General features: G+C 38.7%; 1 protein-coding gene across 1 annotated transcript in view; it reads right to left on the bottom strand.

Annotated features, from left to right (window-relative positions):
- ankib1 (ankyrin repeat and IBR domain containing 1) overlaps positions 1-22,895 on the bottom strand; it is a 118,024-nt gene that overhangs the window by 73,561 nt on the left and 21,568 nt on the right. Inside the window, exon 2 of the mRNA XM_012965614.3 lies at positions 6,733-7,003. Within this exon, the coding sequence (XP_012821068.1) occupies positions 6,733-6,920 (188 nt within the window). The 5' untranslated portion in view covers positions 6,921-7,003. The remainder of the gene's footprint in view (positions 1-6,732; positions 7,004-22,895) is intronic.

Here is a 22,895-nt window from a genome sequence, read left to right as displayed (position 1 = left end):
GAAGAGCACAACTCATTCAGAGCCACTTTAATCGATGTCAGGTGAATACTAACTACTAATTTGCGATGAAATAGAAGGTGATTGGTTGATTCTGGATGCAGCCACATCCTTTATTATTAAGGGGTGTGCACAGCAATGCAACCAGGTTTTTGTATAATTTTTGCTTTTCCTTCTTTGACTAAAATGTTTCTGATTTGTTTTCGTCTTTTATATACATGGCAATTATGCAATAATGGTGGAATGAGTTTTGCCAGGATTTATCTCGGTTTCTTTTAATATCCAGCGTAGCTTCAAGACTGGGTTGAATGGCTTTGTTAGCAAGGGAGAAAATACAGAGTTACAGAAATCAACCTTTAGCATAGAGATCCAGGGACTGGTCTGATTGCCATCTTTGGGTCAGGAAGGAATTTATCCGGCAAATTGCAGAGGCTTCAGATGGCAATTCTTGCCTTCCCGCGAACCAATTTACAGTAAGGCAGTGTTCACTTAAACAAAAAAGACTGAGCTGAATGGCCGTGTTTTTTCTAATCTAAATTACTATGTTATATTGACCAGCATGTGGACATCTGGCCACACACATTAACTAAATAAGTAACTACTGTAAATGTTTAAATAATAGCTATTTAATCTCAATCCTGGTTAGAGTCCAATCCCTCAATTTCAGTATAGTCATAAACACTTTTCTCAGACAAATTTGTGTTTCCATTGTTCCCTGGTTAATTAGCCTCTAAACTTGTATACTTGAATCAGTATTACGTCTCTATAGCACTGATTATCTAATTGAAGCTTTATAAATAAATGATAATGATACATTTATGGAGCCTCTTGAAAATCCAGTTTACTTTAAAATGGACTGCACTTTGGTCATATAATGACAGCTTTGAAGAATTATTCCGCTAACAGTCATTATGTGACTGTGCCAAAGCAATTTCCCCTTTCATCTACAATGCAGAATCATGACTGTTAAAGGCATATTATGTCTTAATACAGCAAGGTTGAACTGTGCATCCGGTATATATACGGTGGTGTGAAAAACTATTTGCCCCCTTCCTGATTTCTTATTCTTTTGCATGTTTGTCACACAAAATGTTTCTGATCATCAAACACATTTAACTATTAGTCAAAGATAACACAAGTAAACACAAAATGCAGTTTTTAAATGAGGGTTTTTATTATTTAGGGAGAAAAAAAATCCAAACCTACATGGCCCTGTGTGAAAAAGTAATTGCCCCCTGAACCTAATAACTGGTTGGGCCACCCTTAGCAGCAATAACTGCAATCAAGCGTTTGCGATAACTTGCAACGAGTCTTTTAAAGCGCTCTGGAGGAATTTTGGCCCACTCATCTTTGCAGAATTGTTGTAATTCAGCTTTATTTGAGGGTTTTCTAGCATGAACCGCCTTTTTAAGGTCATGCCACAACATCTCAATAGGATTCAGGTCAGGACTTTGACTAGGCCACTCCAAAGTCTTCATTTTGTTTTTCTTCAGCCATTCAGAGGTGGATTTGCTGGTGTGTTTTGGGTCATTGTCCTGCTGCAGCACCCAAGATCGCTTCAGCTTGAGTTGACGAACAGATGGCCGGACATTCTCCTTCAGGATTTTTTGGTAGACAGTAGAATTCATGGTTCCATCTATCACAGCAAGCCTTCCAGGTCCTGAAGCAGCAAAACAACCCCAGACCATCACACTACCACCACCATATTTTACTGTTGGTATGATGTTCTTTTTCTGAAATGCTGTGTTACTTTTACGCCAGATGTAACGGGACACGCACCTTCCAAAAAGTTCAACTTTTGTCTCGTCGGTCCACAAGGTATTTTCCCAAAAGTCTTGGCAATCATTGAGATGTTTTTTAGCAAAATTGAGACGAGTCTTAATGTTCTTTTTGCTTAAAAGTGGTTTGCGCCTTGGAAATCTGCCATGCAGGCCGTTTTTGCCCAGTCTCTTTCTTATGGTGGAGTCGTGAACACTGACCTTAATTGAGGCAAGTGAGGCATGCAGTTCTTTAGATGTTGTCCTGGGGTCTTTTGTGGCCTCTCGGATGAGTTGTCTCTGCGCTCTTGGGGTAATTTTGGTCGGCCGGCCACTCCTGGGAAGGTTCACCACTGTTCCATATTTTTGCCATTTGTGGATAATGGCTCTCACTGTGGTTCGCTGGAGTCCCAAAGCTTTAGAAATGGCTTTATAACCTTTACCAGACTGATAGATCTCAATTACTTTTGTTCTCATTTGTTCCTGAATTTCTTTGGATCTTGGCATGATGTCTAGCTTTTGAGGTGCTTTTGGTCTACTTCTCTGTGTCAGGTAGCTCCTATTTAAGTGATTTCTTGATTGAAACAGGTGTGGCAGTAATCAGGCCTGGGGGTGACTACAGAAATTGAACTCAGGTGTGATAAACCACAGTTAAGTTATTTTTTAACAAGGGGGGGGGCAATCACTTTTTCACACAGGGCCATGTAGATTTGGAGTTTTTTTTCTCCCTTAATAACGTAAACCTTCATTTAAAAACTGCATTTTGTGTTCAATTATGTTATCTTTGACTAATAGTTAACGGTTTTTGATGAGCAGAAACATTTAAGTGTGACAAACATGCAAGAGAATAAGAAATCAGGAAGGGGGCAAATAGTTTTTCACACCACTGTATATATATACACATATATATACATATACACACACTCAGAATGTATGAGTTAAATGAATTCTACGGATCAGAGCACATGAGTTTTACCTGGGTTCTCAGAACAGCAGAAGCCATTTAATTGAATGAGGAAGCAACAAAATAATCTGAGTAGGAAATAAATGCTTGCAATGTAATGCAGAATGAACTAATGAGCCCTGTGATTGATGCTGGCCATTCAAAGGTCTAATGTCATTGCATTAAGACAGAATGATGGGGGGGGGGGGGGGGGTGTTGAGCATTGCTAGTATGGGATAAGGATTATTCTGGCACAGATACCAGAACAAAGGGGTCTTTGGTTGTGAAATAAGGTCCCCATTATGAGTTGCTCACATACTGGGATAATATATTAATAGATATAAAATGAAACATGGGTTAAGAAGCCGAGAATGGTTAGAGAAAACAAATGCTAAAATTCTCAAATACAGAATACCACTATTGGGTGGCTGCATTCAAAATATTAAATATTGTTACATATGGATAATGAATGAACATTCCCTTGATAGCCTGATGGCCAAAACTGGCAAACAGGGGAATTAAAACCGACACTCTATAAACATAGTGCCAATAAATTGGAATGAAAGAGCACGCTTTTAAATCCATGCTGAGGAAACAAGTATTTCGGTAATGAACCACTCTAAAGGAGGCCACACACGTGGCGATCTGATCAGTCGCACGAAAGATCGTCAGATCCGCCACTAACCTTCAGGGCTGAAACAGGCAGATAAGGAGGTAGAAACAATAGGATTTCTACCTCCTTCTGCCGATTCAGCGCTGAAGGCAGATTTTGGTCAGGCGCCTTCTATGGCACCCGATCAAAATCTTTTAACTGGCCCAATCGGTGAGTCGTCCGATATCAGCAGCTTCCTGAGATATCAGTCGACTCGGCCACTTGCCATACACACACCGAATATCATTATCGGTGCGTGTATGGCCAGCTTAGGCTTAGCCATGCTACAGTGGAAAAACTGTGGAGTCCACATGCCTTTCAAATAGTCAATTGTTGACCTTTCACCCCACAGTAAAATCCAATGAACCACAATGCAGCAACAATATTAACCTACAGGTTGGCAAATTACGCTGTCACTTTTATCTAAATGGGTACCAGTCAGAACTAAGAAGAGAATACACTGGCGCAGTAAAACTAAGTTTTAATTTGTTTCACCTGTAACAAACAGAACCAGTCAGGTCTAAAGGTAGTCATATATATTCACGTTTGGATATTGATGGTGCGTTTAAATGCTACAATCTAAAACTAAAATTCAGACTAATGGCGGAAATCGCGCCACCGCATATGCCATCCCACCAGCGATTTACATGTTCGCCGGTGGGATGTCATATCGGGGAGATTAGTCGCCCGCAACAAGGGGGATTTGTTGCGGGCGACTAATCTCCCTGTGTGCCAGAGCCCTGAAATTGCAGGATAAAGCCCTAAGGGCTCTGGCACATGGGGAGATTAGTCGCCCGTGACAAATCTCCCTTGTCACGGGAGACTAATCTCCCCGGATTGCCATCCAACCGGCCTCGCGAGGCATTTTCGGCAATTTGCCAAAATCGCATGCGCAGCGTGTGCCACCCCACCGGCGACTTTCATTTTCGCAGGTGGGATGGCAATCCGGGGAGATTAGTCGCCCGCGAACAGGGAGATTTGTCACGGGCGGCTAATCTCCCCGTGTGCCAGAGCCCTAAGGGCAGTGGCACAAGGGGAGATTAGTCGTCTGCGATAAATCTTCAACTAATCTCCCTGATATGCCATCCCACCGGCAAAAATGTAAATCACCGGTGGGATAGCATACACATCACTACAGTCGCTCGAAGTTGCCTCGCAAGGAAACCTAAGCGACGCGTATGCCATCAAACCAGCGATTTGCTGGTGGGATGGCATATCGGGGAGATTAGTCGCTCGCGGTAGTAAAGATTTCTCTCATTTATCTCCCCGTGTGCCACTGCCCTAAAAATAACCAAACAGAGGATGTTCTGACTGTATATATGAAACAGATTCCCCTTGCAGAAAAAAAATTAAGTGTTGCAAATGTTTGGCCACCAGTGATTAACTTTATCAACCGGTGGGAAAGCATTCTGGGGAGATTTGTCGCCTACAGCAGCCCAGATTTAACCTCAGGCAAAAAATCTCTCAGTGTGCCATCACCCTTAAAGTAGAGCAAGATTCAGAAGCAGCATATACAGCCAGAAGCACTGGCTATCAGCCAGGAATCCATATATAATAGCGCTGACTCTTGAATGGAGGGGTTTTCAACGTTAAGAGAAGATTTGACTGGCTTCTGCCATTATAGATCTTGCAGCCTTCAAAGCAAATAACAGTTGTAGTCCATCAACAGATATGGTATCAAAGGTCTACAGGCCAAACGAAGATTTTTTCACAGTTGTTTTTAGGTCACACGTCTTTACAAGTATGACTTATAGTAAACTCTCTTTTACCTTCATCGAGCTCTGATAAAACTTAATTGAAACATAATCAAATGGCAAATATGTGACTGAAAGTCTCTAGATATTTTCCCTGAGCAGTACGGCTCCAAAGTAGTGCACAAGTTCCCCATGATTAGGAAAGCTGTCAACTGCATTATAGAACTACTGGAAGTGACTATTTACAGTGGTGTGTAAACCCTTTTGAATTTGAACTTAAATGTTACCTGTTTTTTACTTAAATGTTACCTGTTTTTTTACACAATTTCTCCAACTAGAACCCAATTGAACAGATGAGTCAAAAAATATAAAAAATTATTTATTTACAGAGAAAAATGATCCCTTTACACACTTGTGAGTGGCAAAAAGTATGTGAAGCTTTAGGCAGCAATAACGGCAAGTAAACATTTTCAGTAACTGGAGATCAGTTCTGCACACCAGCAACCAGGCCCAAACTATATCACTGAGCCACCACCATGTTTCACAGATGTAGTGCTTACCTTTCGCCAAAAACAATGCATTCTTTAAAGAGCCTTCTGACTTACTCACAAACTGCAGAGGTGAAGCAATGTTTTGGGATAGTAGTGGTTTTCATATTGCAAACTTCCATGCTCACCATTGTTGCTCAGTGTTCTCCTGATCGTGAACCTTGAGTTTCTTTCAGATGTTCCAAAGTACTAGAGGCCTTGCTCTTTGAGTTATCTTTGTTTGTCGATCACTGCTCTGTACACTGGTGTTGAATTGCCTCCATTAGTACCCAATCTGCTTGACAGTGGACTGGTGGAGACCAAACGCTTTAGCAATAGTTTTATAACCTGAGCATCAATAACTTTTTCTGGGGTCCTCAGAAAACTCCTATTTTCTAGCCAAGACACACTTCCACAAACCTGTGTCAAGATCAGACTTGCATAGTTGAAGATCTAGATTTCTGTTCCGTATATATAAGGCAGGACATTACACACGCAACAGATTATCATGCCATTGATTTTATTGTTTAATTGGCTTCTCATTATTTAGTTTTAGGATAGTGGTTTCATTAGATGCTGCTGGGACTCCAAAACATTGGTAAGTTGACCTATTCTACAAGATATATTAAAATTGCTCATTAATCAGGGCGTCAATACTCCTGGTTCCCCCTGTAGGTACAGGCTTCCTCTGTAGTTAAATTTTAGGACTTGTTTGAAAAACAGCTTATATTTAAGGTTATATATAAGAAAAGATTTAGAAATTCAAAAGGGTTCACTAACTTGCAAACCCAACTCTATCTTAAAACAGATCAGGTTTTCCCAAAGTTTAAATCATGGAACTGGGTTCAAAAAGACATGGGGGCTGGACAGTTATAGTATAATGCATGGGTGTGTACAATTCTCAAAACAAACAGCACTGAAGTGTAACAGCAACATCATTTTCCTAGTCAGTCATAATTGGCTAGGGGTGCTATTTATTTTAAATGACTACAATACCAATAGGTAGTGCATTTTGCCTTAAGTGTTACTACATACTTGGGTAAAATGCTGACCCTTTAAATGTCTGATAAAGTGCTTAACCTATATTGTCCCTATAAAACATGTGCTGTGTCCCCCAGCTAATATTCCAGATACATTGAATATAAAATAAGGAAGAGCTAACCTTATGAGGTGGGTCATGCCAAACCGTGAAGCATAGTGCAATGGGGTGTTATGCTGGTAGGTCTCCCCATAGGATGTGTTTGGGTCCAAAGACTCTTTCAGTTGAGGGTTGTTCTCATATATTTGGTAAGCCAGGTTCTCGTCCCCATTTATCAAAGCCTTGCGGAACTTGGTAGTGGCATTTCCCATGGTGGACCAATAACCGAGCTTCGCTGCTCTCTCCGATTTCTGCTTTCAGCTTTTAACCTGGCTCCGCCACTGCATTCTGCACGCTGAAAAACATGTGAGGAAATATTTTACTAGAACCGATGACTTAGCCACAAACAAAAACAACATGGGCTTCTCTAGTTTGTCCCCCCACTTAGATATTAGAACTGACTCCGTTACAAAAGAAAAAAAGTCCTGTCAAGTGTAAAATCCTCCCTGCTGCAGTAAAGGAGCAGTAATGTTATTTCATAGATCAGTAACTTGGAAAAAGTACATGGAAAACAGATCAAAGCCACCTCTGTCAGCCTTACAGTGACAAGCAGTGAAAATGTATAAAGACATACATCAAAAATCTTAAAATTCTTTCACATCCAATTTAAACAAAAAAAAGAAAGAGGTTTACCAGTTTGGAAGAATAAAAAATGCTTTGTTCCTTCCATAACGGTGAATAAGTATAGCCCACCGTTAGGAAAGCAGTTATTGTATTGTATTGTAATGCAAGTGGAAGGCGTAGGTAGATAAAAAAAAAAATCAAGAAAATGTCAGCAAATTCCTTTGAAAGTTTGGCTGCTTAATGCTGATTTCTGGTAGAATTTATTTGAAGTTTGAGTCTTTTGTTTCCAGTAGTAAAGTAGGAAAGAATTATGTGATACCTTGCTGCAAAGAAGAAACCTCCAATAGTAACTTGGGGTTATTTTGAGTCCCCAAATTACAGCTAGGGTCACGTATCAAGCTTTTGACTGAAAAGGTCCACTTGGGGAAGGCTGTGGCAGTGAAAACACAGCTGCTTCCCAGGCATATGAATATTACATGTAATGTCCATGGATGAGGTTGGCACAATCAGGCCAGGATCCCTTGGGAACACAAAATTATACATTCCTGAGGAATCCTCATGTGGAAGGTTTGCACGGTCAAAATGCTGCTTAAAGTGTAGCACCCAAGACACCCGTGGATTTCAGGAAGAAAAACAGAGACCAAGGGGTAACGTTGAGTGAAATATGGCACAGGAATATATCTCCATCAAAAAGCTGAGCAACAAAGTTCCTTATTTTACGTAATGCACAGTTAGTAAAATCATGATACGAACTCAAAACTGATTTACTGCTTTGCTCTCCCTTATTTCTTTGGACTTTACCATGTCCATCAAAGTGGAAAATACACATCTTTATGAAATTATACCATAATTAAACATTACTGTTTAAGGAGGAGGATGTAGGGGGCTGCCATTCAAAAATAAAGCATGGGTTGGACAAAACCAAACATAAAAAATTTTTATTTGAGGGGATCCCCTTTGGAGCCCTGGGGCCTAGAGCCTATTCTGTCTCCAGCCTCACCTAAACAGCTCCTGTCTCTGCTTATCCATCTTATAATCCTTTTGTCAGTTACTGAATCAGTGCCCTGTTCCTGGAACTGCAAATAAGCCATGGTTCTGTGCCAGCCCATCTGTCATTCCAAGAAGTAGGACAAACTCTCAGCTCCAGTCTTGCTCTGAAAAGGACTTTGATCGTTATGTGACTAATCATTGGCTGATCATTAGGCAGCACTAGACAGTAGCAGCAAGTCCCAGTACTCAGACAAAGTGTGAAAGCTCATTTACTCTCACACAAACATGCAACACATGATGGACTATTACAGAAGCCACAGATGTCCTGCCACAATGGCCCTCTTTGCCACCAGGCTTACTAATCATCAGCTGGCACTTCTGTATCTAGCATTAATAAAAAAAAAAGGGGGGGGGGGAGGGGCACGGCATTACACTAGTTCATTTATGCCACTGAAGATAATGAATATGTAACATAGCAGATATTAAAGAATAAAAATACAATTATTTGTACAGCGATATCAAAAATGTGCTACTAAATATCAAAAATGTCCTATTAAGAATAAAGCCCAATGCATTGTTGTTTCACTAGTGTGTATGGTTTTTGTCTTTTGTTTAAACTTTAAGTTAAAGGAATGTTAGTAGTTTCATTAATAAATAAAATAAAAAGTCACAATAACACGGGCTTAGTCATAGATTTAGACCCATACATTTAGTATATTAAAAACAGAGGAGTTGGATTTTGAGGTACCACTGAGGTAAACTGAGAAGTAGCAGTCAAAGGATTTATGCACCAACGCCACAGCCCTGACTGACTCTCTGGGCCTTCAAAGAGAGCTGCTGAGCTGAAGCCTGCCTAGAAGTAATAAATCAATGTATTTGAGTTTAGATCCCTCTACTTATACAGTCAGAGGCCCTTTGGTTTATTTCAGCCACAACAAAACAGTGCCAGACAACATGGTCCTATACTTTAGGCTTTTTGTGCCGGTTTTTTCTGATGGATGAGTGCAGCAACCAAAATGCCTCAGGTGCCATTGTCCTTAGGCAAAAAAAAAAAAAAAAAACCAGAGAAGAAAATAAACAAAGGCATCAGAACAGGTTATCTGTACTTTGATGCAGTAAGCTAGAATCCCTGGACGGTGAAAAGGGAAAATCAATAAAAATTATTACATTTTGTAAAAAGAAAAAGTGCCTATATATTTGAGAATATATATATATATATATATTTGAGAATATATATATATATATATATATATATATTTGAGAATATATATATATATATATATATATATATATAAATAATTGTATGAATATAATTACTTGAACATTACACTAATTATGTTTTCCCCTTAATGATCATATACTTAAAGCAAATGGACTTGCCATTCTTCCAGGAAACACAGGGTTACACTTAAATCATATTCCCCTTGACCCCCACATGAATGATGGGAAAGCTGCTTATCTACTAATCGCTAAATCACTTTCTCAACATCCTTAAATCAATCAAGTGAAAATAAAGAGAAAGCTATAAAATAACCGGCTATATTTTCACTAGGGAAGCAGTATACAGAACGTAAAGGAAAAGTGTTAACACTAACTTTAAGCAAGTTCCCAAGCACTGAGTCTATTTATTTGCAGGCACATCACAACATAAATTTAAATAATCAAGGATTTAGCACGTATTCTCGGCAAAACATTTGCATATACTCTTTCAATAATAGGCTGTTTGACTCGTTTAGGAGCCTCTCTGCTCGTCCATGCCTGGCATATTCTCTAATTACTGCCCACAAAGCAGTAGGACGGACAGACGATGCCAAAACAAAAGAAGAGGGGGTTATGCTATGGGACACAACAGAAAAACCCTGATGAGAGATACTTATGCTGCCAGCTTATTAACGCTTCAGTCTGCCAGTCTATCAGGCAGATGCCTTCTGGCGACAGCAGCCTAACAAGTCGTATCTGGGAAACTCCCGCAGATCATCACACACACACAAGTAGACAATACTGCCTCTTGTTGCAATATGTGGGGATTCTCTAATAAGGATCATGGGCATTACTAAGGGATGGCACAATAGCAGGTAGTTCAGAAGCAGATGCTACACTCAAACACATAGAAGAATTGGGGACAGGGTCTGAATACTTTTGCAAGGCTCTGATCTGAAGCATTTGATCCATGAAGTGTGACGGCTCCCACTCAAACATCAAAAAAATGCAAAGAATGTTCTGTAAACCCAGTGAGGTATGGCCTAATACTTCAATACATGCTCATGAAAAAAAGTGACCCATAAACTGTGATTATAAAGAGGATATGTTTATCTTATAAACAAAGGTCACCCATGGAGAATCCAGCTTGAAGTCCTGAGTAATGCCTGCAGTATGCTTCTCCTTACCCATGGTCATATATTTAATATAAAAATATCCAGTCTCCCTGTAATTACAGTCTTGGTTCACCAACCATAAAAAACAGCAAAACCTTTGTAAGCTGCATTCCTATAAGGTCATTTTGTATTGCCGGCTCCACTGAAACTATAATGTATATAGCTTGTATTTTATACAGACACACACGCAATCTTTTGTGTACAAAATTGACACATCTAAGGTAATACACTTGAGGCGTGTACAACTAAAACTTACACAGATTTGGAATAAAAGCTTTTCAAAAAAGTTCTCTAACACCCCCTGAATGCAGCACCGTACATTATTTCCAGTGCGGCGAGGAATCCTAAGCCCTGACCCTTCATTTTCATGTTATTAGACTGCGCTTCCTTTTCAGTCTGAAATTCCCAGCATTGTCCCTTTCCTTTCCAAAGAACTTGGCCCAAAGGTACAGCCAGACATGCAGAACCCTGGCACCCAGAATCATACCACCTATATGAGATGCAGGTCCCAAAAGGAAATATAGGTGCAAAGGGGGACAAAACCCAGTTTATTTACATGTTTTTTTTAACAAACTGGTTAAAATTATAATATATATTTGCCCTTCTGTTTAAGATTTTATTTTAATACACACCCCTATGAATTAGAGATAAAGGCACTGAATTTAGCTGAACGTGTAATTTGAAAATTAAAGTAATTTATTATTTAATTAGTTGGTCAAAGACAGAACTGCAACAACAGGATTTTTTTCATTGCAATTTAGCTACATTTATAGACCGTCAAGGGGGTTGCAAATATTAGCCCATTGGTCACCCCCAACCCTTCTATCCCAACCAATCAGCCCCTGGGGGCAGTGGATGGGGTTGTTGCCTTTACTGAAAAAAAATCCTATCAATATCTGATGTCTTTCTTCCCTATTAATAATACTAGCCATCAAGTAACATTTTTATTTGCAAGGCTGGTAAAATAGCAGCAAGGTCATGAGCCCAGTGCCAGCAGATCCAGGGTTGAGTGGGGCCCAGGATTACAAAGGGCTCTTGGGCACATTCCTACTTTTTTGTGAGACAAACTCATCACAACAGATGTATTTGCAGAAGACGAGTGTAACACAACATCTAAATAGCAATACACAGCGAGAAGATATATACACAAGTCAAAACCCACGTCATTGTTGCAGGCTGGAAACGTAAGTAGGGAATTCACATTTATTTGTATCAGATCTTGCAGAGCAGACGCTGACGGGGCAGCTTATCATTGCTGCTGCCTACTCATTTCGAAATATCAATTGCTATTTTGGGTGGGAAGCGTCACAGCAGTTATTTAAAGCAGAGATCTGTCAAGCAATGTACATGCAGTTGTTTCTGTATTAGCTATAGACGATGGATCTGGCATGGCTAATCCGAGGCCCTTCAGTCACCTGATAGATGCCTACGCTGGGAGTTCTAGCACACCCAACTTTATTTTGGGAGCACAATGATACGGTGTATCAACTATTTAAAAACTCCACTGGGGCAGGGACTGATGTGAATGATGAGTAAAGCACTGCAGAATATCTCAGTGCTCAATAAAGAATAATTATAATAGCTGCTGTAAGCAATATGGCTTTGTTTGTTAGAGGTGACTTCTTCAATTTCTATGCTTTGAAGTAGGGAGGTGCCTTGTTCCATATGATGGGGTGGAGGGAAATAATTAACCTACATAACTAACCTAAATACTTCTCTGTAGCCAACTAGTGGCACAACTGATCTAACTTCTTATGTTCTATAGATTGCCAGGTATCTCCATGGGAAAAAGTAATCTGCACTCTTCTCCATCTGTCAAGGGTGATTTAAAGAAGAAATACTCTTATTGTATTTATCTATATATGATGTGATATGATTTCAGGATTGGACTGACAAAAACACAGCATTTAATTTAAATGTTATTGCAGTTGATATTTGATATGAAGCAAGAGGAAAAAGAGGCATTACAGTGACTTGCTAATATGGAATGTAAGCCAGTATAGGAGAAGTTAACCTTTAAATTATTATTTTTTTTTTTTTTTAATGGTTTACAGATTTAGCTCTTCTTAGTTATTTTAAAGCTGGGGGTTATCTTACCTCCTGCTCAATAGATATTTACTTTTTCCTTGTGGCCAATATAAATTTTAGCAATCAGCCTAAAGAGCCACAAGTCCCACAAGACCAAGTCCTTATATTAAACACCACTGCCAAATGTAGGAAATGTGTTAAGTGTATTTAAGGCGGATCAAAGAGACCCACCATTAGACTAAATCAACGGGTTTGAATGACACGTATAGCTTTCTGTTTAGGTAATATCTTATTCAGCTAAGCAAAAATAATAATAAAGATCCAGCCTTAAGGTCCATACACGGGCCGATTCTAGATGCCGATATTGGTCCCTTAGACCGATTCAGCAGCTTATCAGCCGTGTATGAGCACTATTGATGGACCCCAGGGCCAAACGAACGAGTTACAATAACTAAATAATAATCTAAGATACAGATTTTTAGTTTTTTTATGATGTCCCTTTCACATTTGTTCTGTCCCTTTCACATTTGTTCTGTGTATACTGCTGTAGTTTTTACTGTGTTAATATAACCCATAAATAAGCCATTAATAAGCGGATTGGCTTGGAAAACGTTCGCTTTCACGTTTTCCAGGCCAACCTTCATAGGTTTTAGTGCACACACACAAAACGGCATATGGAAGCTGATCTGCTTTTCTCAGCCACGCCCAAAACCCCCGGGGGAAATCTCGTTAACTCAGCCCTGAATGGGCTTTCTTAAATAAGAAAAAGTTTGGCACCTAAAAGCTGACAATCTTTTTCTTATTTTAATATTTTCCTTTATGATTGCCCAAACCAAATTGCCCCACCCTTTTATCTTGGTAACCATAATGGAGCCATTTAACAAATTTTAATTTACAGTTCTGCTATCTTCTCTAAGTAAGGGGCCTTTAAGAGAAATACATTAAGATAAATACATCCATGCCTGGTGTGCAGAATTAAATGCCAGGCATACTCCACCTTCAAGTTTTTTCTTGTAAAACATACCTATCTAGGCACTTCAGCATTGGTACAGATATGCTTTAGACAATGCTACACCCCAAATTATGAAGAAAAGAGTGAAAGGTAGTCAGTGTCAAAACACTGACTATAATTAAGTGACTGTAAATAAAGTTACTCCAATAAAGTTACTTTTAAATCAGGAATCCTGCTTGAAGATTTGCTCAGTGAGTGCCTGTTCTTCAAACAACCAGTGCCAAAACACCTGCCACAATCACAATTGCTAGAGTATGGATTTAAAAATGTAAGTTAAAAGGGGCAAATCAGTAAATCTGACCTTTGTGTAGCTCCTGAGGACTGGATGAGTATTGGCAATGTTCCTTAGTTTCTACATTCCCACGGCAGATATTACACTCCTCCAGCAAATGTTTCATTACAAATTTCAGTATCCAACAAGCCTCGTCAGTGGTGGTATTTTGGGTTGAGAATTTGTGTAAGTGGCCCAGACATGTCTTGCCTACAGCATATGGTCACAACATAACATTTGTATCATTCTAGCCAGGCAATACACTTTCCTATTAAAACATGTGCAGTCTGCTGACATTTCTTTTATGTGGTGGTTCGTTCTTTTACAGTAATTCCCTCCCAGAGATAAATGAGCTATGATCCTTAACTGCAGGGTCACCATGGGAACTGAAGTCAGTTCTAGCCATAGGTTCAAGCAGAAAGCCAGAGGGACAGTTCATACAAGATAAATCTATCAGCAGATACATTATAATCTGCTCCTTGCTGAAAATCCCACTATTTGAATGAATAATGCACGCTGCCCAAGGATCTATACGACACTTCATCCTGGTTACAGGATAAAAATACATCTAAAATACATTTGATTGTAAACATGTCACCACCCAAGCCAATAGCTCTGTAAAAAATAGAGACATATAAAAGTAGGCAAGGCTTGGACTGATGCATTAATCGCTTTTTATTTGGAATACAATATATTAAAACCTTTGAAGTGATATTTGTCATCTTAATACTTGGCAAATATGAGCTCAAAGTTCTTTGTTGTCAGTTGCCAGAGCCACAACACAACAATTTCACCCTAACTTTATAGAAAATCATTTTTCATGGTACGTAGGGCAACCCGACTGATTCCCTAACCATCTGATATTAACATTTTATGCATATTGGCTGAGATCATCAGACCACTATACACATATCAATCATTGTCATACAATATTAATGGTTCATGTATGGCCAGCTTCAGAATTTGATTTTCTTTCATTACACAAATGTCAATTTTGGGTTACATTTGCCTACCTGAAAAAATGTCATTTCCATTTCCCTAAAATACAAAAAATTGAGTGTGAGAGAATATGTATATTATATAATTTAGGCTAAAGGTGGCCATACACAGGCAGGTTCATGTCCTTCAGACCGATTCGGCAGCTTACTGCCTACATGTGGGACCATCCAACAGGCCTATCCAACCAACATCTAGCCTTAGGTCGGCATACTGAGAGAAGAACTACTCGTTTGGAAACCTCTCCAAATGAGATCTTACCGTGTATAGCGACCTTTACTTCATAATATATAGATAGAAAACAGGGAACAGCACTGATATCAGGATACTGTATCATCAAACATAGATAAGTGCAGAAAAGTTGATATTGAAAATATACAGACAGAGCACATTTGGTACAATGTGAACAGTGAACAAAGGAGCAAGTCTATATTGCGAGACACAGGTTTAGGTGTGCGCCTCACAAAACTTCACACATTGGCAGTGCACTCCAGGTGCATAAAAAGCCGCAACAGTTAGTATTAAAATCAATCCACCTTTATTTGCACATCTAAAAATCACAGCTTGAGGTCTCACGCGTTTTGTGACAGCGCACTTCCTCAGAGACCTTGTGAGTGGCTTTTTATGCTGACCTGGAGTGCACTGCCAATGTGTGAAGTTTTGTGACGAAATTTGTCCCCTGGCTACAGACTCGGGGCAGGACCACCCGGGTCAACAGGACCGTTTGGCAAGCATAATGCTTTCTCGTTTGGAAGTGGGTTCTCCCTGGCCGTAAGTTTTTTCACCTGAATGCAGGGTCCGGGGCTGGTTGCACCTGGACGAGAGGATGTGAGCAGTTTTTGTGTGGGGGAACCTGTATTGCTTTGTGAAGATGGACATCTGTATTTTTAAAGTAATTTCCATGTTTGAACTAGCCCTTAAACTGTGTGCTGTGGATATATGATTTTTTTATGTGGATTAGATCCACTGGCTCCTGTCCACTGGCTGGAAACACTTGGCACACCTGGTGGTCCGTGAACTTTTCTATGCATTTAAATGTACGGTTACCATTTCACTGGTAGCTTTAGAAAAGCAATGACTAAATAAAACAGTTGCTGTAGCCATGGGGCAGCCATACAAGGGGAAACAGGGCACACATTCATTTGCATACATAAGAAGATAAGATGTGCAAAGTACACTGGTTTGGGAAGGGATACATGACTCTCTTTAAAATAACAGAAGGCCAACTTCCCTTAAATAAAATAGGGCATTTGTTACAAAGAAATAATTTGTCAGTGCTGGTTGGACAGATACAAAAGTTACATTTATGGGGTTATATGCATATGCTTGTTTATAGTTACAGCATCAATGTGCTGAAGGATGCATCATTTGTCAATATACACAGAACAAACAGACTTGGTCACATTAAAGGTGGCCATACACGCACCGATAATATCGTACGAAACCTCGTTTCGTACGATATTCGGTGCGTGTATGGTATGTCGGCGAGTCGACCGATATCGCAGGAACCTGCTGATATCGGCCGACTCGCCGATCGGACCAGTTGGAAAATTTTGATCGGGCGCCATAGAAGGCGCCTGATCAAAATCTCCCTTCAGAGCTGAATCGGCAGAAGGAGGTAGAAATCCTATTGTTTCTACCTCCTTACCTGCCGATTCAGCCCTGAATGGTGTGTGGCACATCTGACGATGTTTCGTGCGACAGATGGTCACACAAAACATCGTCAGATCGCCACGTGTATGGCCACCTTTAGGCTTTATTATACAACCTCACAAACTGATGGGTGCATATGCTAAATATCCATTGTGCACCTTATATCAAAATTAGCACGGTCTTAAAGGAGAAGGAAAGGCTAAGTCACTTGAGGGTACCAAAATATTAGGCACCCCCCAGTGACTATAATCGCTTACCTTTTACCCCGGGCTAATGCAGCGAGCGTTTCCTAGTAGAGTAGAGTAAAGAGCTGACTTTTTTGTCAAAGTTCGGCTTTCAACTCTACTGCGCATGCGCGAACAAGGAAGAGGAGATGCTCGCTACAGCTACCCCGGACTGGTGCAGTTTTCTCCTAACAGGGGCACCAGCAGGAGGTAAAAGGTAAGCGATTAAACTCACTTGGGGGTGCCTAACATATTCTGAATACACTTTCCTTTCTTTTTTTCACATATATGCTCAAAGAGAGTGCATGCCTTCCGAAAAACATCTAAAAACCCAGAGACATTAACCTGAACGGGGAATTTTTACTTGAAATATATTGGATATGACTGGAAGCACCGTTAAATAAATCTTCTGTGATAAAACTGGTTTTCTCAGAATGCTGATTCAATGAAGCTTTTTATTATATTGTACATTTTATGATGCTCATATTTCTTTGTCAAGAAAAAAAAAAAAAAATTCCTGCTGAGTTCTCCCAATGACGTCTGTATTTAGTCATGAAATTCTTGACATTACTGTAAAAATAATCTCAGTGCTTAATATGCCTGGATTTCTGGGTCCTTCTTAGCATTTCAAAATAAGCACTAGGTCTGTGACATGGGTTATGATGTTATTTGCTTTATATAATGAACATTCTGCATATATATTTGTTTAACTTTTGAAAGGGTAATTTGCTCCATTAAAAAGGCAGAAAATTGCAGTAAAGACCAGACCAACAATCAAGCACATATATTAAAACTTCAGAAAAGAAGGTATAGGTTTTGTTGAACTCTCCACAGAATTAAATAAAGCTTTAACTTTTAGTAAAAGAATGGCCAACTCTTAGCAACTTTTCAATTGGTCTTCGTTTTATATTTCTTATAGTTTCTGAATAGTTTGTCTTCTTCCTCTGACTCTTTCCAGCTTTCACGTGGGAGTCCCAGCAGCCAAAACAAATCTATTGCTCTGTGAGGCTACAATTTTTTTTTGCCACTGCTACTTTTTATTCCTTATCTTTCTATTCAGGTCCCCTCCTGTTGATATTCCAGTCTCTCACTGAAACCACTGCCTGGCTGATAGGGTAAATTGAACCCTAGCAAGCAGTAGCTGCTAAGCAAAAAGCTAAATAAATAAGAAAAAACAAAACACACAAAATAAAAAGTAAAGATCAATTACAAATCAACTTAGAATATCAATCTCTACATAAAACTGAAATTTAATTTTAAAGTGAACAACCCCTTTTAATAAAATAAAAAAGGTAAAACAAGGAAGGAGAATAACCCCTTTTGTAGGTTATGTAGAAACATCTCCAACCCCCAAAAAGTTATAAGACACAAGTTAAAATTCGATGTATTACAAGTTTGGCAGCAATCTGCAGATTCCACTACTATGAGAAGATGATTAGTGATGAAACCTGATACTTAAAATTTAGCCTCCAAGGACACAATAGAAAGTGTAAAGCTAAAGTATTACCCTTAGTCTGTTGCACTGGCCATACATCTACCAATGTAGTATGTGTATGGTGTCCCTGATGATCCCTTCCAATATACATGTACAATACATATAAAGCAGTGGGTTTACCAATGGGGTAGGATTCACAATGTAATCTGCCAATGTATGGTAAATCAGTAGGTGAGTGCTGAGGCACCAAGGGGTTGAACATTAGTACAGGTAGTGTTCTGCATAACATATTACTTCCCCCCAATATCTGTAAATTTGTCCAGGGCTGTGGAGTCGGTAGATAAATTCTCTGACTTCGACTTCTCAGTTTCTGATACTTCCGACTCCGACTCCTCTGTTTTTAATATGCTAATGTATTTTATACATTCATACAGTCAATAAAAAGCATGCTTCATGGTCACTCAACGTGTTCGTTTATGCACTGCGTGCATTGGGCTTTATTCTTATAGCAGAGAAGTAATTAATTATGACTGTTTGTGAATTGGGACATTTAAACTTGCTTTATTTTTTTTTCTTATTCCCATTTAAATTTAGTAGGAGTCGGAGTCGGTTCATTTTTTGCCGACTCCAGGTACCCAAAATTGCCTCTGACTCATCGACTCAGACTCCACAGCCCTGAATTTGTCAGCTCAAAGCAACTATAATGTTATCTGTGCTTTCTAATACTGTCAAGTGGGAACATGTATTTAAAAAAAAAAAAAAAGAATGACAGTAAAAATGACAGTAAAAATGCATAAAAGCTATATTAAAGAAGACATTTATGAAAAAAGAAAAATGTGACAATGCATTATACTCCTCTAAATATAGCAGCAATGTAATGATCTATTTTTGGGTTGATTTATTGGGAGGGGGATTACATTTATGCTAACTGGCAAGAAGAGGATCTTAAAAAAAAAAAAAAAAAAAACCACACACAATACAGAAGTAAGAAAGGAAACACATTTACTAAGATCCGTTTTTTTTCTGGGCTTAAAACACAATATGGTAAAAATTTGGAGTAACCATGAAAATTTCTGAAGTTCTAAGGGCTGTGGCACACGGGGAGATGGCATTTCGGGGAGATTAGTTGCCCGCGACAAGGGAGATTTGTCACGGGCGACTAATCTCCCTGTGTGCCACAGCCCTAAAATGTCACTAAAATGCTTTAATTGTTTGTACGAATTGCATTCCTAAAGTCACTATATTTTCATGCCGAAAAGTTCATAAAGCCACGAAAACCTTTCTGGCTTTGATGCCTTCCATAGTACTCAATGGTACTCGACAGATCAAACCTGGTGAAAAGATAGTCCCAAGGAAAGTTTAACCAAAGCTTTAAAGAATTCTCAATTTCGTGGAACTTTAACAAACTTTTCGCATACATTCCAAAATGTTCTATAAGTTAAAAAAAAGTTGGAAAAAATATGAAATCATCTCAAAATTGTTTAGTAAATGGGCCCTAAGAAAACGACACTTTCTTTAATTGAAAAAATTAAGCTAAAGGAATATCATTAACTCTTGTATATTACCAAGCATGTAACAACCAGCTGCAGGGTGTAAAATGATGGAGAAAGTGTAAAGACCACCTTGCCCTATGCAATCTGCAAGTAGCCTAATGCTCACTCTTGTTAAGTGCGGCATTTTGAGATGTTCAGCGGATATTTAGAACTCCACTGATTGTGTATGTTTACACCCCAGAACTATAAAAAAAAGTATGTAATTAGTAGCATTGCTGAAAAGCCAAGACTTTGCAGATTGTGTTTTCCATATATTTAAATACAGCCAACACTCCAGTTATAAAAACAATTGTTTTGTAAATCACAAGCCTATATTTAAGTGCAAGTGTGATGCACAATGCTGTTACAGAACAGTATTACTTAGCAGATTTTTTGGCAACATTAGCTGGAGCTGTGATTTGTGCAGTCATATTTGCACATGATCTGGGAATGGTGCCCTGACAGGAAGCACAGTCTTTAAGAATCATCTGATTGCTTGGCACGGCCATTTAATGTAATGGCTCAAATATTATTTATGTCTTTAGCTATTTTGCTTTAATTTGGGGATATCAATTAACCGACTCCTGTTGGATGTAGCCTTAAACAGGCAATTTGTTCATCAGAAAAAAGGGTCTTACTGTTGTACAGGTATAGGATGATTTCCTTTTTCTCTATAATAATAAAACAGTACCTTGTACTTGATCCCAACTAAGATATAATTAACCCTAATTGGAGGCAAAACAATCCTATTGGGTTTATTTAATATTTAAATGATTTTTAGTAGACATAAGTTATGGAGATCCAAATTATGGAAAGATCCCTTATCCGGAAACCCCCAGGTCCTGAGCATTCTCGATAACAGGTCCCATACCTGTCTTTCTGTAATTTGGATCTCCATAACTTATGTCTACTAAAAAATCAATAAACCATTCATTAAACCCAATAGGATTGTTTTGCATCCAATGAGGATTAATTATATCTTAGTTAAGATCAATTACAAGGTTCTTTTTTATTACTACAGAGAAAAAGGAAATTGATTTTAAGAATTAGAACTATTTGATTAAAATGAAGTCTATGGGAGACAAGCTTTCCGTAATTCGGAGCTTTCTGGAAAATGGGTTTCCGGATAAGGGATCCCAAACCTGTACTGGAAATCAGGGCTGTGGAGTCGGTAGGTAAATTCTCCGACTCCGACTCCTCAGTTTCTGATACTTCCGACTCCTCTGTTTTTAATATGCTAATGTATTTTATACATTCATACAGTCAATGAAAAGCAAGCTTTATGGTCACTCAATGTATTCGTTTATGCACTGCGTGCATTGGGCTTTATTCTTATAGCAGAGAAGTAATTAATTATGACTGTTTGTGAATTGGGACATTTAAACTTGCTTAATTTTTTTTTTTTATTCCCATTTAAATTTAATAGGAGTCAGAGTCGGAGTCAGTTCATTTTTTGCAGACTCCGACTCCAGGTACCCAAAATTGCCTCCGACTCCACAGCCCTGAATAAAGCAAACGCTGTGGGAAAACAGCAGGATGCCCAGTATGAATAATAGTATTGCCACTCTGTAAATGTTAAAATGGCATTACACCTAGACGGCACATTAGTCACTGATGGCTCGCTGGACCTAATTAACCCTTTACTGCTGGCAGTTTGTTGTTCTGCTGCACCACATGTTACCATGTAAACACTGATGCAAAAAAAAAAAAAAAAAAGCAGAATCTACAGAACTAATAGAAAAGAAACAGAATCTACAAACTAAAAAGGGTTACAGTATACCATCTGTTAGTGTTACTACCACCAAGAGTCTATGTTAAAAAAAAAAGAGCAGTCATGGGTCAGGTGTTTGTTGCGCAGAAAACTAACTGATTGACCGGCAAGGGCTCCCACCTCTCCTGGGATTTTCCATGAAAAATCAATAGGGTGCAATTATTCCCCAAAAGATATTAATTGCCCATGTGAGAAAATGTCTAGATTAGCAATATGTGCTTATATAACAAGCAAAGGGAAATGCTAGGCACAGGCCAACACAGCAACACACTATTTCTTGGTGTATCCAGCCAACAGAGATGTTTTTAAATGGGAATCTAAACTTCAAACAATTTTGCATGATTGAAGAAAATGTCATTCACAGCACTTTTCCATTAAAGCTTTTCAATAATTTTAGTTATTTGCAAATATAACTTTAGATGAAAGTAGTATTGATCATCTCTGTACAAGATTGCATTTCCCAACATGCCTTGCATGATTCTTTATTGGTCTGTCAATTATCTGACTTCTACTATTATGTTTTAATAGCCAGAACCAGCTAGTGCTGATAGAGATACCGTTTACTGTAGCAAATACATTTACAGATAATCTCTAAACCACTGAAGGTTTGTAATTAGACTATTGGAAAGCTGCTTAGACTAGCTTGCTATTAGATATTCTGCACATGCTGTATTATGATGGACTTTTGCAATGGGTTTCCCCAAAGTGCATCTAGTTAAAGTAAGAATACTCTTGAGCCACAATATCTTCTACATTCATTGACCCCACTTAGCCCTAATCTGGAATAAATGGGCAACAATATGCTAAAGATTTGAGAAATACTGTTTCTAAGTATTATATATATATATATATATACTGTACAATATTCCAAGGATTATGCGCACTCCAATGCCAAATGTTAAACTTTATTCATGGATAATCACATATCTGTTACATATATATATATATATTGAAAAAAAGACCAGCAACACCGGATCTATTGCAAACAATTAATTATATATTGAAAAATACATGAACAGCCAACGTTACGTTTCGGTCCCCGTCGGGACCTTTCTCAAAGGTATATATGTATATATATATATATATATATATATACAGTGTATATATATATATATATAACTTTTTTATTTTATTTGTAACACATAATAAAGAAAGGAAGAATAGAAAGAGAGGAGAAAAGAATAGCAAAGGGCAATTGGAGCATACATAAGATCAGCTGTAACCCAACAAGATGACAAGATTCCAACAAGATGGCTCCAAAGATGTTCATATATTGCATTAGAATCACGGCTGTGGAGTCGGTAGATAAATTCTCCGACTCCTCAGTTTCTGATAC

The sequence above is a fragment of the Xenopus tropicalis genome, chromosome 6 (genome assembly GCF_000004195.4).
Source record: "Xenopus tropicalis strain Nigerian chromosome 6, UCB_Xtro_10.0, whole genome shotgun sequence".
Lineage (NCBI taxonomy): Eukaryota > Metazoa > Chordata > Amphibia > Anura > Pipidae > Xenopus > Xenopus tropicalis.
The sequence above is the reverse complement of the archived record's forward strand: the minus strand, read 5'-3'. Positions and strand labels throughout refer to the sequence as shown.